Source organism: Pinus tabuliformis, chromosome 5_2 (genome assembly GCF_031772625.1).
Source record: "Pinus tabuliformis cultivar Carrire ecotype Pingquan chromosome 5_2, CPIR1, whole genome shotgun sequence".
Classification (NCBI taxonomy): domain Eukaryota; kingdom Viridiplantae; phylum Streptophyta; class Pinopsida; order Pinales; family Pinaceae; genus Pinus; species Pinus tabuliformis.
Genome location: NC_142306.1, coordinates 1099953616 through 1099970907, shown reverse-complemented (window position 1 = coordinate 1099970907; position 17292 = coordinate 1099953616). Strand labels below are relative to the sequence as shown.

Below are 17292 nucleotides of genomic sequence, written 5' to 3'. Positions count from 1 at the left end.
GTCCAACACAACTACAATAGATCTATCTATAGCTCAATGGCCATAGCCCCTTTTAGGTAGGGCTGGGATTTCAGCCATTACATCCCATTGATGTATTCATACCATTTGCAGCTACTTAGGTAGATTCAACTTACATCCAGTCTGAAGCCGACATGGCTAACAAATTCATTTAGTTCATTAAAAACATCTGCCAATAGGTCCATGATATATTGGATAGAGCCAATGCTAAGTACAAGCAGTGCCATGATCAGCATCGAGTGCAACTCAAGTTCCAAGTGGGTGACAAAGTTTGGCTACATTTGTTGAAGGAGCACTTTGGTGGACCCCACTGCAAGCTTCACCCACTTCGATATGGGACATACACCTTCACCAAGGCTATAGGGAAAAATTTCTTCGAGCTCAACATCCCATCGTTCCTTGGTTTGCACCTAGTGTTCAATGTAGATCGCCTTCGTCCATACTTTCTAGCATTGTTGGACACATCTGACATTCCAAAACAACTCACACCAACAGAGCTAAACCTAAACTACATGAAACAAGCCACAAATGATTAAACCATGGACATGTAGATCAATAACACTGACCAGCAGAGGATCTAGCTATATGGAGTTGTCAAAGCAAGCCAACTCCTTCACCAAGGCAAGTGGTTCACAAAGGAGCAGGTTCAACAAAAATTGCCTCACCTCATGGAGGCTCTGCATGCAATGGGGACCATTTCTTCCTAAGGAGGGAGGAATGATCCAAGTGGATATTGGTGGTCACCCACCTATTCCACCTAGACCTCCATTTCGTTTCATCTGTTTCCTTGTTTATTTCAGAATTTACTATTTTTAGTAGTTTTTCGGGTCCTGAACTTCCGTAATAGTTTTGACCCCAAAAACAACGTTTTTTTTAGGTCCACTGCAAGCACACATCCTACAAACCTGCCACAAATATTTTAGTACTCAGAGAGACCTTTCCAACAAGGTAACATACATGTCAAACAAAGATAATATGACCAAGTTACGACCCCGAGAAGTTGGCTACCCAACAAACCCAAATGGGGCCCACAAACTCTTGGTGTTCCATCTCATGGGGTTAGGTTTTTGGTTGTTTAGGGTTTCCCCTTGTTGTTCAATAATAAATAGGCCCTTGAGCCTCATTGTAACATAGTTCATAGGCATAACAATAGTTCCGATTTCCATTTCAATGTCGGCTCTGAAGCGATTACACAGCAAAACAAAGCACGAAACCCTAGGCGCCGCCGCTCGAACCTGCGTAAGCCACTGTAGGTGCGGCCACTGACAGTCCTATGGCATCAGCTGCAGGAGGGGAGAGCTCTGCCTCCCCTCCACTGGACAAGCCCACAACTGACAAGAAGCTATCGACAGAGAATATGCACTCTGCAAACGCAGACCCAGAAACGGCAAAAGACAAGCCAAGGACGCAAGAAGAACAAACGGACTCAGATCGAAACATAGAGGACGACGCCAGCAATAGTAGGCACAATACGAAGAGAGAAGCTCAGACTAAAGTTACTTCTGCAACCTGTATTCCAAAAGCAGCAGAATCGATCAAGGTCGAACTGCCAAGCCACCGCATCAATGGGGAAATCCAATATATGCAGGACTATGCACTCATTGGAAAGTTCTTGGGATTCTGGCCCACCGAAAAAGCCTTGCAAGGATGGATCGCCTCAAAATGGAAGCCCAAAGGACAAGTGACTCTACAGCTTGGCCCAAAGGGCTTCTTCACAGCCATTTTCAACTGTCTAGAAGACAAAACAAGAATATTCGAAGGAGGACCGTACTTCTTCAACTCTTCAGGTTTGTATCTAACGGAATGGAAGCCCAGATTCAACCCTGATAAAGAGGACTTTAGCTGGGCCCCTGTCTGGATCAGAATGTATTCCCTCCCTGTGGAATACTGGCGAGAAGAAACACTGGCAGACATAGGCAACAAGTTGGGGACCTTCATTAAAGTTGCAACTGAAACCAAAACGCGCAAATACACCTCATATGCCAGAATCTGCGTCAAGATGCACCTAACCAAGACCCTAGCAGATACGGTAAGTCTCTTTCACGATGACTTTGAATGGAAACAGACTTTAGATTATGAGCACATCCCTTTTCGTTGTAGGAAATGCCATGAACATGGCCACCTCTTCCGTGATTGCCCATTAAATGTGCAGCCCAAGGCTCCTGCCAATGAAACCAACACAGACCCAGATGGCTTTACAAAAATCCCCAACCGCAGACGACATGCAAGGAAAAACCAAGCAAATCCGCCTCAAGCCTCTAAGGCGAACCCCCAAAACCGCTTCGCTGCTCTTGCCACATACGATCCACAAACCAGCCCCAATGCAGATGACCCAGATCAGCTGCTCCCGACCTCGCCCAACCTCAACCGCTCAACCCCCCCATCTTCCTCCGCTCCAGCCTCCTCCGAACATGTTGACCCTCCCTCTACAGAAAAATCAATCTCTGTTTCAGAGCTCGGACTCCCAAACCTTTCCAAGGGGAAAACCTTGCTGAATGAGCATCCACAGGCTTCAGAAATGGATCTTGATGCAGCCCTAGCCCTGAGTCTTCATGAAAGTGAAGTGGGGGAGACCCTCATTGCCTCTAACAATATGGATGAAGATCGAGATGATGTAGATCTAGAAGAGTTCAACATCTCCAAGCTTGACATCTCCAAACTGGAGACAGCGTGCCAGCAAAAAGAGTATACCTCAATCCCTCCTTGGCAAATAGACAAAATCGAAGGAGTCCTAACAAGGGTTCAGCATCATAAAAGTTTGGGCATCCAAGGAGGCAGTCACTGGGATGGAAGGAAAATCCTTAAAGAAACAAAGAAAAGGGGAAGAAAAACAGATCTACAGAGAACAATAGTAGTTGGAGAACTACTTATGGATTCGGGGCAATTCCCCAAGTTGACCAAGTTTTACAAACCCAAAGCTCAATCTCCATGAAGCTCATCTCATGGAATGTAAGAGGACTCAACAGTCCCTCTAAACACAGAATGATAAAAAACTTGATAATGCAAGAAAAACCAGCAATAGTCTTTCTTCAGGAAACAAAATGCAGCAGCACGACAATAGATAGTCTCAGCAATAAAGCTTGGGCAGGCAGCAGTTCAATCTCAGTAGATGCCTCAGGGGCTTCTGGAGGTCTAGCCATTCTATGGAACCCGCAGATTGTGTCTCTTGATAATTTTCACGCTACTCTGCATCTCATACAGGCAACATTCCACCTCATCGGAACCAAGATCCATGGGCATCTCACCAATGTTTACTTCCCGCAAATAATTCAGCAAAAATTAGACCTCTTGGAAACGATCTCCCTCCTTAATGAAAACAGACGCTTCCCTTTATGGATAGGGGGGGGCGACTTCAACATAATAAAATCCATGGAAGAGAAACAAGGGGGGCGCACCAGACTCGACAGTGATAGCAGCGGCTTCAAGAATTTCATTCAAAACAATCAGCTCATGGATGTTTCAACCTCCAACGGCATCTACACCTGGTCGAACAAAAGAAAAGGAGCCCACTATATCGCCTCACGACTAGACCGGTTTTTAATTTCAGATAACGCTATCCACCTTGGAGGCGACTTCAGTGCAGCAATCATCCCACAAGGAGGCTCGGACCATTGGCCCATTCTACTCCACTGGTCAAGACCTAGCAACTGCAGCAATAGACCCTTCAGATTCGAGGCCTTTTGGCTCTTAAACACCAAATTCAAGGAAGTGGTAAATCAAGCCTGGAAATCCTTCATCCCGCCGGCAGGAGCTAAGATGTACCAGTTCCAACAAAAGCTGAAACATCTGAAGCAAACTCTAAAAATATGGAATCGGAATCATTTTGGCAACATACAGGAAAGCAGACAGAAACTGGAACAGCAAATGAAAGCACTGCAACAAACTTTCATTTTGGAAGGACGCACAGAAGAGCAAATTCTACAGGAGCAGGTCCTCTGGAATCAAATTGAGGAACGTCAAAAACAAGAGGAAATTCTATGGCGGCAAAAGTCTCGAATAAACTGGCTCAAAGAGGGTGAGAAAAATACAAAATTTTTCCACAAATCCACCATCCAGAGGCGCATGCACAATAAAATCATTTTTGTCGACAATCAGCAAGGTGAAAGAGTAGAGGCTCACGAGGATATGGAGAAAGAGTTCACAGGATACTTCAAGGACATTCTAAAGGAACCCAGCGGTAATAGGGATGAGGCAATCCGGGACATCACACAGCATATTCCCAAAATTATCAATGAGGATCACAATACTCAATTGCTCCAGCCAGTTTCAATAAAGGAAGTAGAAGAGGCCATGGCTCAGCTCAAAGATGGCAAAGCGCCCGGGCCAGACGGATTCACAGCCAATTTCTTTCACGAATTTTGGGAACTCATTAAAACTGAAGTATGGGAGCTGGTGGAAGAATCCCGTAGCATGCACTGGGTCCTCCCGGCCTTAAATTCAACCTTCATTGCCTTGGTGCCCAAAGAAGTGGCATCAAACAAACCTGAGAAGTACAGGCCAATAGCGCTTTGTAATGTGATTTACAAACTCATCTCAAAAGTCATTGCAAATCGCCTCAAACCGCTATTACCCTTGCTTATATCTCCAGAACAGACGGGGTACGTTGAAGGCCGACAGATCATGGACGGAATTATCTTATCAAATGAAGTCATACACTCATTAAAGATGCTCAAGAAACCAGGTATGCTTCTCAAACTAGACCTTTCCAAAGCCTTCGACAAGCTAAGCTGGAATTATATTCACAAAATGCTGTTGGCTTTTGGCTTTAATGCCACCTGGACCAGATGGATCATGAACCTCATAACCACTCCCAGTTTCTCAGTCCTTCTGAATGGATCCCCCTCACCTCCTTTTCACCCCACTCGTGGCATCAGGCAGGGTGACCCCTTATCTCCGTTCCTCTTCGTTCTAATGGCTGAAGGCCTTAGCAGGCTCCTCAAATCGGCTGTTTCCTCCCATGCTCTCAAAGGTATTTCCCTCCACGGTCGTGCTCCTCAAACGCATCAGCAATTCGTTGATGACACTATGCTCTTTGGGCACCCTTCAGTAAAAGAAGCCTCTGCTTTCAAATCGCTTCTATCTCTCTTCTCTGAAGCCTCTGGTACATCTATTAACGCTGCAAAATCCCAACTCTTTTTCTTCAACACTCCCCCCTCCACGCAAAGGAACATAGCCCGAGTTCTGGGATTCACAATATCCCACCTGCCCTCTAAATACCTGGGCGCTCCCCTTTCCGATTCAGCAATCAAGCAAGCATCCTGGAGATCGCTATTGGACAAATTAGAATCCAAGCTCTCTTCCTGGACTTTCAGGGCTCTAAATCTGGCAGGCAGGCTCGTTCTCATCAAATCGGTTTTACAAGCCATGCCGCTCTATCTCTTTTCCATATTAGCAGCTCCAAAAGGGGTTCTGAAAGCTATTCGCAATCTTCAGAGAAACTTTCTCTGGGGATCCACAAGCCTAAACAGGAAATGGGCTCTTGTCAAGTGGACAGAAGTATGCAAAAACAAGTCAGAAGGCGGGCTAGGCCTTCGGGATCCGCTGCAAAGCAACAACACCATGGGAGCTAAAATCTGGTGGAACTGGGTCTCCAAGCCAAACACCCCCTGGGCACAACTATGGCAAGCCAAATATGCTAGAGGCAGTCAATGGAATGACCTCATCCGAATCAACCCAACTTCGCAGGGATCACTCATTTGGAACAATGCAAAAACACAAAGTCGCTTCATTCAAGATCATAGCTTCTGGGAAATTCATTCAGGAAAAACCGCCAGATTCTGGGAAGACTCATGGCAGCAACTTCCCAAGCTAGCCAATTTACTCCACAAACCCCTATGGCAGGCCCAAATGAATCAAGGAAGCATCCCACTGGTACATCAGTTCTGGCAGCCCTCTCCAACCCACGACTTTCAAACGTGGAAACCGGCACGACTATGGCAAATAGATTGGCAGGGAGAAGCATATACAGACATCGATCAGGAACTCAACAATAGGAAAATCCGCCTCTCCTCTCAGCAGGATAAACTCAGATGGGGCTACACAACCAAAGGCACTTTTACCACCAAAGAAGCTCATCACTTGCGCTATTCCAACCTACAGGCGGACAAAGATCAACTCTGGGAAAAAGTCTGGCAAGCTGGGTTATGGCCCAAAATCTCCACCTTTCTTTGGCTACTCAGCAAAAAACGCATTCTCACTTGGGACAATCTGATAAAAAGGGGATTTATAGGGCCATCCAGATGCCCTAATTGTAACATAAATTGTGAAACCATCAATCATCTAATGGAAGAATGCCCATTAGCAAAACAAATCTGGGAGAAAGTCGAACACTGCAATATGAAGGCACACCCCAGGATGGAGGACATAACAGCAAACATAAGGACCTGGGACAAAACTCCGTTTAAAAGCAAGATCCTCAACTCCGTGTGGCGCATCATACCTGGCTTTCTGTACTGGACCCTATGGAAGGAACGCAACCATAGAATCTTCAATAGCACTTCCAGATCCATAGATGACCTCTGGCTTCTTCTCAAAAAAAATATACAAGAAACTCTGGCCATCAGAGTATGGAATGATAGTGATATGCCAGAAAGTCCTCAGGAACGCTGCATTCTGAAAGAGTGGAATCTTGAACTCAAGTCCCAAGTCACGACCACCACCAAACCTTCCACCAGATCTGCTTCTCCATCTTCTTGGTCCCCTCCTGAACCCAACTCATACAAGCTGAACTTCGACGGCGCTGCCAAAGGCAACCCTGGCCCAGCAGGCTACGGAGGAGTTATTCGTAGACACAACGGAGAGGCAATACAAGTATACTATGGCACAATGGGTACAGATACTAACAATGCAGCGGAGTTAGAGGGTCTTTGGAAGGGAATATGTATAGCTGAACAGAATCACCTCTCCCCTCTGGAGGTTGAAGGCGACTCTCTTATACTCATAGCAATAGCTAAGAGAATACAAGCTGGAGCTAAGGCAGTCAAGGTAGCAAAAAGCTGGAGACTGCTAAGCCGTCTGGAAGCCTTGGAGGAAAAGCTAAACACCTCCCACAATTTATCCTTCCATCATGTAAGGAGAACGGCCAACCAGGTAGCAGATCGGCTAGCAAATCAAGGGGTGTCACAGTCGATACCTTTCTTTTCAGGCTCCCTAGATACAGTTGAAGATGCTCAACTCAAAAAGGACTGCATCTCTTTGGTGCAAAAAGACCTCCCCTCCCCGGATGCGGGTGCATGCGAAGGATGAGCGGCAGGTGGCTCGTCACATGGGCAGCTGCCAGCCCGGACGAGCCACCATAAACCAACACGCCCAAGCAATGAATGCGAAGGAGGAATTAGACAGCGGAAGGACCAGTTCGGCTCCAGAACAATTCATGGTGATAGGGATTAACCTTGGGAAGTTAAATTGGTTTAAGGTGACATTCAATGCGCAGACTAGTACAAGGATTATGGCAATCCATAAGAGCGTTCACAATGTGGCATTCCCACATTTCTCAACGAGACCTGAGCAAATTCTGAAGGCGACAGAGCACACTCTGTCCAGGTGCAGGCTTTCACCGAGGATTTCTGTCAAGAGAGGTAGGTGTAGAATGCCTGAGAGGCAAAGGATGAGCAGCAGAAGAATTGGTTCGAGGGGCCGTCCTGCAACACAAAGGCCCGCCACTTCACCCTCCTCCTCTGTTGATATTCCTCCAGAACCGGGCAGCAGCAGCAGTCCGCGTCGAACAGTTGGCCACCGAATTGAGCGAGACAGGGGAGCACTCATGGAGTGTGGTCACCGGGAACATCCAGCAGTTAAATACCGCATCCCTTGCACATTGGAGAACAACACGCTCATAGTTTCAGTTACTGTTGAGCATTGCAGCGACCTCCAGAGGCCACAGGACAACCTGACTGTGCCAAGAGTGGATATGCAGGTCCCCAGGGTGGACTTAAGGCGACCCACTCAAGCTGACAAAGTCGAAGCCGGTCCCAGCGAGCCCGCTCAGAAAGGGATGCGCCTGGATGTGGAGGAAGATAAGAAGCTAAAGGGGTTAGCGATGGAAGATGAGCCTTACCTCACTGATGAGGACTAGCTCAGAAGCCTCTCCGTTCTCACGGCCAGGAATGCTACTCTCGGTCCATCTCTTTCTGTTTTACTCAGTTTGTATGTCTGTCAAAGGGTCAATGTCCACCGCGAAAGCTTATGTGTCGTCCATGTCTGTTTACGTGTCGATTATGTCAAGTAATGGGTCCATCGTGTCAAGTTATATGTCCGCTGTGTTGGCTCAAAAGCCTGTTGTGTCGATTACATGCTGGTTATGTAGGTTGAAAGAAACTGGTTCCTTTTTGCCAGGTATTATAAATGGATAGTCATGGGAAATTCTCTTCGGAGAAACAAGGCTTCGGCCCTTTTTGTAAAATTGGATGTAAATTTTGGTTTTTTGTAATATAAATTAGTGCAGTCTTACGGAGAAAAAAAAACATAGTTCATAGGCGTGTAGCCATAACATCTCTTCTCAAAGATAAGCTACCATCACCTGAGCTAGTTTATTTCCATTATATTTGTAAGGATATTTCATTATTTTGATATTAATGAAATGAAGTGTTATTTCTGGTGCATCTCTATATTTATGGTTATATCTATAATTTGTTGCATACCTGTTTAAGTTCGGATCAGGCCCGACGCTCACTTGTGTGGTGAGTGGAGATCTTATGGAACTCACACCATTTTCCCATCTCCTTCTTTGTCTTTGTGGTGTTGTTATTTGCTTGCGGCTTCGACAGGTTATCCTAGGTCACCAGACCTTGGCTTTGTCCTTTTCTCTGCGACTTGTGGGCATCTTTCGCTTGCTTCGGATTCATAGATTCAAAGGGTCACTTATTCAGTTTAAACTTTTGCTCAATCTTGAGAATGTATTGGTACGACATGTCGAGTGAGGAGATGTTGAGGAACTCCATCTCATCCTGGATGTACTTGTGTAGACAACTACGATACTTTAGTACCCAATTTCGCTTAGAATCCTTAATACCCAACTTTGTGTGAAGGGTTTGAAAAACATTGGTAAACTCCGACAGGTCTTGGTCACTTCCATGATGTAGCATGGTCCACTTTATGTATTTATCCTCATAGCTCTTGACAGGGTATTACTGCTCCTTGATGGCATCCTAGGACAAATTCAAAGTGGGTGCGGCTGAAAATAGTGATGGTGTACTTTCGTCCTTCTTCTCATGATAGGTTTCCCACTAGTCTTTGATGTGGGGAGCGACTTTGAGAAGTCCAAAAGTAATATCTTCCCAACTGGAAAAATCATGAACAAAAAATTATCCTTCTAGCATATTTAACCATTTATCTACGACGTCCACATCTATCTAATGTTCAAATATGGGGATTTCAACGTTAACTTGTACCTTAAAGGGTGTGAGGCTTCCAGAGTGGCTATCGAAAGGAGATGTGTCACATTTAGGTAGTTGTTGAAGGATCTGGGAAAATTTCTCCATCATTGCGTTCCTCTGTCGCTCAAGGGCTTATTCGAGAAATATTTTGAAAGGATCTCCTGCTCGCTTGTATTTCTTCTATTCCGCCATGGGAGGTCGTCGAGGTTTATGAGGCTGGTATTGCAAAGGTTTGGCCAATTCGAGCCCTAACTCCTTATATCCCGACCTCGTTGGGGACATGAAAAGAAAAATGGAGAAAGAGAAGGCAACAAATTATAGATATAACCATAAATACAAAGATGAAGTAGAAATAACACTTCATTAAATTAATATCAAATGCTTAAATATGCTTACAAACAGAATGGAAATAAACTAGCTTGGGCAATGCCAGCTTATCTCTGAGAAGAGATGTGGTAGCTACATGCCTATGAACTATGTTACAATGAGGCTCAAGGGCCTATTTATTATTGAACAACAAGGGAAACCCTAAATAACCAAAACCCTAACTCTAGGAGATGGAATGCCAAGAATTTGTGGGCCCCGTTGGGGTTAGTTGGGCAGCTAAATTCTCGGGCTCATAACTTGGTCATATTATCTATGTTTGGTGCATACGATACCTTGTTATAAATATCTCTTTGGGTACTACAGGATTTTCGACAGCATGCGGACCTCAAAAAAATGTCCTCTAGGGGTCAAACTGCTCTAGAAGTTCATGAACCAAAAAACTACTAAAAATAGTAAATGCTGCAATAAACAAGGAAACAGATGAAACCGACCGGAGATCTAGGTGGAATAGGCGGGTGGCCACCAATATCCACCTGGATCAAACCTATTGTTATTGTTTCTTAATAGATGCTTGTTAAAGATACTATAGTTGAGGATTATCATAATATCTGTAACAGATGCACATGCATTATTAGATTATCTTTAGTTTGCAACATTTTTTATGTGATGGACAAAAATTTCCCCATAGATATTAAGTACATTGCAAGTGATGACACAGACTCTTCATGAAACTTACTCATGAATTGGGGCTATATCAGCCAAAGTGTAGTTGTTGAATTATTTGGTTATGTTAGTTGTACTAAAATGGGGATCCAAAATGAATGAGGCAACTTACAACCTGAAGTGAAAATTTCCATGCAAATTTCTCTTCTTTTTGGTAGAAAGAGATTTAGTTTTGGTCCTAGTCTGGCTCCTAAAATAGATATGTTGAGCTGCAAGCATTATCAATGCTTGTCCTTCAACCAATAGCATGGGAAAAATCCAATTTAACAATTGTTTTGGAATTTGATTGAGCTACAATTGTTTCTAAATTTGAATGACCTACAGGGACAAGGGAAGTGTAGTAATACAAATTTGGAATATCTGACACACTAGTAGAATGGAAACAAGTTTATCAAAATCATTTACATACAAAAAGGATTGTAAATTTTTGTAATTCTTACTAAGTCAGGTCTTGGTTAGATCAATGGCCTTGCATGCTTGATTCTAGGAATCAGGCAAGTCATTCCTACTTTGATTGCAAAAGTTGACACTAGTAGTTTCAGTGCAGCTAAAGCAAATGGAATATATTCCTAACGTACCAACTCATTTCGAAACGAATATGGAAGAATTCCTTATTGATAATTGTCAAATTTTGGGGTTAACACATTTTTTAAAGTGTTTGTTGTATTATGCAGCTCATTAGAGGCACCAATCCTTTTGAAATATTTTGAAGCTAAGGTGTTAATTCTTAATATGTTTCGAGAGATAATTTTGCAAGATGCATATCATTTTAACTTTTTAATCATAATTCATTTGGTTACTAGTCTATCCAATGGTGTTGTAGTGGATTGACAAGGTTTTGCAAATTAAAGTAAATGAAACACAAAACATCCTCGAGTACTACTGGCAAAGTTCAACAAGCACATAGTTTCTCCCATGTCATTTTCATGGGGACTAATTTCTACAAACAGAGTCTTTGAATCTCCTCCTAAGTGAAATGAATCATGTTGGTGTCAAAGGCAACTGAATTGAACTTGATACAACTAAATTAAAATTTCAACTTGATTTTGACCAAAGATTTTAATCAGAAAAGAAGGCAACAAAGCAAGATAAGTAGCAATCAATAAAAAGTGAAATCAAAGAAGCAACTTAAAATTATAAGTGAAGAGGTTAAAGACAATTACCCAATGATCGTTGCAACAAATGCTTATGCTTAGATTTCCTATTGTCACCAAGCAAATTATTATTACTAAATTTATATAAAGGAAATAGAACAAGTAATAGAATGTAGTCATCCCAAGGCTAACATAAACTAGCAAACAAAAAAAATGGTAAAAAGAATGAATATAAAACTTAAACATATATAAATTTAAAAAAAAATGTAAGGGGATTTTTAACCATGGAGTGATCCAGGTGGATCTCTAGACACCAGTGGCATGGAAAAGGCTCGAAATTCAAAGTGGCGAAAATTCAATTAACTTGACATCAGATCGAAGTGCTCGTTGCCCTTATTCCAATGGTGTGAATGGCACTCCAATCCGAGTCGGTATGAAGAAGATAGAAGTAGTGAAAGTTGTGGGTTGACTTACCCATGTGGTAGGCTTAAGGAGGGTGCAATTTGGCAAGAACCCGACACCAAAATCTGGACAGTTTTCCAAGTGAAATTGTGGGTCCGTTAATTTGTCTTCTACCGCCTAAGGTTCTGGAAAATTCCCAAAAGGGGCGGTGGTTATGCATTTAATATATATATATATATATATATATATATATATATATATATATATATATATATATATATATATATATATTAAAAAAATAGGGCGGCCGGCCATGACCCCTCCGCCCCTGGAACCACACAACAACGTTTATTTACAAAAAGGGGGTGGGTGGCCATGACCCTGCCGCCCCCAAAACCAGAACCTTAAATCAAAGTGGGGTGAGCAACCATGACCCCGCCACCCCGGAGCCCACACAACGACATATATTAATCGGGGGTGGGGGTTGTCAACCCCACTGACCCTCCACCTTTAAACGTAACCAAAGGCAGGAATGGGGCTCGAGCCACAAAAACAGTGGACCCACCACCCAACGATCAAACAAAAAAAAAATATGCATGTTAATTCGGGAGGGGCGGGATTTGATCCCCCGACCCCTCCTCAACCAAATGCCATGTTTACCAATGCGCCAAACAGTCCTCCTTTAGACTATCCGCCCACTAATTGATATTTAAACCTTTTTTCATAGTGTGCCGAGGGAGAAGAGAGCGTGCATACAGTTCGAGGTAGATAACTTGCAGGTGGCAGAACCATGAGCAGACCTATCACAGGGGGTGGAACCTTGCGTGAGCACATTTTCCAGGGGGTCAGTTTTGATCCAGTGTTAGAATTGGGCAAGTTTTATATCGATTTTTCACCTCTCAGCGACATGAACTCAATGGTGATGCCGATTTCTGCAATAGAGCTCTCCATTTTTCGGCCATTTTCCAGAGTGGAGGGCCCGAAGACGAAGTCCAAATTGGACGAACTCCGTTATCAAGTCTCTTGTCTTCTTTCATGCTTTTATGTGTTTTTCCTCTTCTCTCATGTGCACATTAAATTTCTATGTTTAAGCTGCAATTTATCCATGTAATTCTTTAGTACATCTATAAGCAAAAGATCTTGGATCAAGTGGTATCGGAGTAGGTCTTTGTAGATGTCAATTGCATGTTCGTATGCTAACAAGAAACAAGCTCAGAAGAGGCGAAGGGAAACTAAAGTCTTTCGATCCCAAAGAAGGGTGTGCACATTGAAGGAGAAACATGGCAAATGAAGAGGCTCATCATGAAGAGGAACGAAATTTCTGTAAAACCTTCTATACAATGGCAAAAAATGTCGACTAGTTGTTTTCAAGGCTGGAGAAAGCAAAAGAGAGAAATCTAGAAGAATAAGGTTCAGTGCGTGGAAATGATGAAGAAGAACCCCCTCCTTCTCCTTCCACGAGTGAAAGTTCTTCTTCCTCTCAGCACCATCATCATAGAAATTCAAGGGATGCATCTAAGAAACCTTTCTTTAAATTAGATGTCAAATTTGATCTTCCCATGTTTAACGATGAAAGTAATGTAGAAAAGCTTAATAATTGGACTAGGCAAATCAAAATCTACTGCAGGATTTAGCAGATCAAAGAGGACAAGGCAAAGATCCAACTGGCCTCTCTTCGGCTGAGTAGCACCGCTCTCATCTGGTGGGAGAGAAAATTGTGAAGCAGTAAGAGTGTGGGTAAACTTCTTTCCTCATGGCCTAGTTTCATTTATGCATTAAAGGAACAATTTTAATCCTTGGGTTATAATCAAAGAGCCTTAATGGATTGGCAATACTTAAGGCAAGGCAGAGGTCAGGACATTCAAATCTTTATGGAGGAGTTTAGAAAACAAGCACTTAATTTGGGCATTGCACTTGACTCACCTGAAGTAGTAACTAAGTATATTGGATCACTACATAGTTACATTAGACATTCATTATTATTGTTTGAACCAACTACTATTGACTCAACCAGTGTAAAGGCCATTCATCTTGAGAATAGGGGAAAAAATGAAAGAGATGATCATTTCAAGAAACCACCTTTCAAACCTCCAAATGGCAAACCCAAAGTGAAAGGAAAGGGAAAGGAGAAGAGGATGAAATCAACCAAGAAAGATGAAGGAGAAATGCCTTATTGCACTCACTGCAAAAAGGAAGGTCATGACGATGATCATTGTTGGAAATTGTACCCAGAAAAGACACCAAAGGAGTATGGAGGAAAAGGCAAGAAGAAGACAGTGGCAACTGTGCAGCAAGACCTTGGATCCAATTCCGGAGATGAAGCATTGATCACAGCATCAGGAATAAAAGGTACTCTTACACCTCATGTTAATTCTGAATCACATGAAGGCACTAGTTCAATAGATGAGTCTCTTCCTAATGAATGAAAGAGAATTGAGTTATTTCATATTAGAGTTGTCATAAATCAAACAAAAGTGGAAACTCTATTTGATACCGGATCCCAAGCAAATTTAATTTCAGAGTCTATGTGATAGGAAATAAATCTTCTTCCGTCATGAAAACAAATACCAAATCACAAATATGGGGTAGAATATATTGTAAGGGCTCATCAAACTAAAATCAACGCCCTCCTTGTAAGTGTAGGAAAAATGAAGAGGTTGGTGAATTCCAGTAAGGGTTGCATGCTTATGGTTGTAAGGGGAAAGATGGAAAATTATCCGATGCTTTCCATGGTTGTGATCATGTGCATAAAAAGGAATTATGTGAATTAATTTATAACTATCATGAGATGTTTCAGGAACCAAGGGGATTACCTCTGAAGATGGAAATCCAACATGAGATCCATTTGCAACATGATGCTCCTTTACCAAATATTGGCATGTACAGGATGTTGACCATTGAGATGGAGAAGATCAAAAAGTAGGTGCAGGAACTATTGAACCAAGGAGTCATTAGACCGAGCACTTCTCCATGCGACTCACCGATTGTCTTAGTACTGAAGAAAGATGGTACATGGAGGATGTGCGTGGATTATTGAGCAGTAAACAAAATCACGGTGAAAAATCGTTACCCTCTCTCGTGCATTGATTATTTATTAGATCAGTTAAAGAATGCTATCCAAATTGGATTTGCGTAGTTGTTATCACTAGGTCTGAATTGTAGAGCAGGATGTGTGGAAAACCGCCTTCAAGACCAAACAGGGGTTGTTCGAATGGATGGTAATGCCATTCGAAATTTGCAACGCTCCAACCACTTTCATGAGGGTCATGAATGATCTCTTTAGGACTTTCATTGATGAATTTGTTCTTGTATATCTAGATGATATTATTGTCTTTAGTAAAATTTGGAATGAACATGTATGCCATGTGAAGAAAGTGCTTGATGTATTGAAAAAAGAAAAACTCTATGTAAAATTGTCAAAGTGTGAATTTGGGAAAACCTCTTTGGTTTACCTAGGTCATATTGTTGGTCATGGTCAGTTAAAAATTGATCCTTCTAAAGTTGAAGCAATTGTAAATTGGCCTAAGCCTACTAGTGTAACCGAGGTTCACAGCTTTTCGGGTGCAGTACAGTATTGGAGCAGATTTATTGCCAATTTATCTATTATTGCAGCACCTTTACAAACACTAACAAGTGTAAAGCAGGTCTTTCAATGGGGAGGAAAGTAGCAAAAGTCCTTCGAAGCATTGAAAGAAAAGATTAGCACCGCATCGGTCTTGGCCTTACCATTTCTCTAGCAACCATTCGAGATCGAGACAGACGCTAGTGAATATGCCATGGGCATTGTACTGATGCAGCAAAAGAAGCCGATATGTTACCATTCAGAGAAATTCTCTCAGGCTGTGACAAACTATCCCACTTATGACAAGGAGTTATATGCCTTGGTCCAAAGTGTGAAAAAGTTGAAACACTACCTGATCAGCAAGGAGACCATCATCCATACGGATCATCAGGCCTTGTAGTATCTTCATTCACAAACTAAGTTGTAGCAAGCTCGTCATTTCAGGTGGATGGGTTTTCTTCAGCAATTTCATCTGGTAATAAAGTATAAGAAGGGCACTAGCAACAAAGTGGCTGATATGCTATCTCGCCCTCGTATTTCTGCTTCTATCATTTTGCATAATGCTTCATTATCTTTTGAAAGTTATGCTGAACAATATGCTAACGATGATGACTTTAAGGAGATTTATGCAAAACTAACCTATGGTTCACAAGTGGACAACTATCACTTACAGGGGAAACTATTGTATCACCTTGGAAAATTGTGCATACCCACGGGGGAAAGGGTACATGTAATCAGGGAGGCCCACACCTCCCTTGGGTCTGGTCATTTTGGTGTTGAAAAAACTTTGTTTCATGTATAAATATTTTTCTTTTGGCCTCATATGAAGAACATTATGACTCGCTATGTAAAGGGATGTGTGATGTGTTCTGTTTCAAAGCCCACTAATAGAAATCTCAGGCTCTACACACCACTCCCTATTCTGAGTCATCCATGAGAAAGTGTGTCAATGGATTTTGTAGGAGATTTACCTTTGTCTAGAAAAAGTCATGACTGTTTGTATGTTGTCGTTGACCGTTTTAGTAAGATGTGTATTTTAATGCCTTGTAAAAATAAGATCACTAAAGAGTAGACAACTTATCTTTTCTTTCAGCAAGTCTGGGTCCATTTTGGATTGCCCACATCGATTGTGTCAGATCAAGACTCTTGCTTTCTCGGAGAGTTTTGGACCAACTTGTGGAAGATGATGGACACCAAGTTGAAAATAAGCACGACATTTCATCCACAAACTAATGGACAGATAGAGGTTGTTAACCGCACCGTGGTACACTTGTTGCAAGGCTATTGTGGAAAACATCCTAAGTTGTGGGATGAGCATCTTCCATATGTGCAACATTCCTACAATCGAGCAGTGCACTCATCTACGCATCGTTCACCATTTGAGACATGTTTTGGCTACCTGCCCAAAGATCCTTTTGATATGGTCTTTGGAAGGGAAGATGACTCTAGTGGATGTGATGACAGGGACAAAGCGCAGCGGTTCATTCAGCGGATCCAGTTGATTCACCAAGTAGTATAGGAGCAGTTGGAGAAAAGTCAAGCCCGATACAAGGCTCGACATGACAAACATCGAGTCGACCATCAATTTCAAGTGGGCGACAAAGTGTGGTTCCATATCAGCAAGGACAGAATGAAGGGAGAAGGGAAGAAGTTGCAACCAATCCAGTATGGTCCATTCACCATCTTGGAGAAGATTGTAAACAATTCCTTTCATCTCGATTTGCCGACATATATGCAAATGTACTCCATAGTGAATGTGGAAAACTTAAAGATTTATGAGCCACTATTGGTT

The 17292-nt window shown here is 42.5% G+C and overlaps 1 protein-coding gene across 1 annotated transcript; it reads left to right on the top strand.

Annotated features, from left to right (window-relative positions):
* Positions 1–3774: 3774 nt before the first annotated feature.
* LOC149163076 (uncharacterized) lies at positions 3775–7263 on the top strand. The gene has a single exon (XM_089435337.1). The coding sequence runs from the start codon at positions 3775–3777 to the stop codon at positions 7261–7263; it is 3489 nt and encodes a 1162-aa protein (XP_089291463.1).
* The last annotated feature ends 10029 nt before the right edge of the window (positions 7264–17292 follow it).

What these genes read in the sequence shown, in the direction of transcription:
- LOC149163076 (XM_089435337.1), top strand. Translation starts at nt 3,775, where the DNA reads ATGTACCAGTTCCAACAAAAGCTGAAACATCTGAAGCAAACTCTAAAA.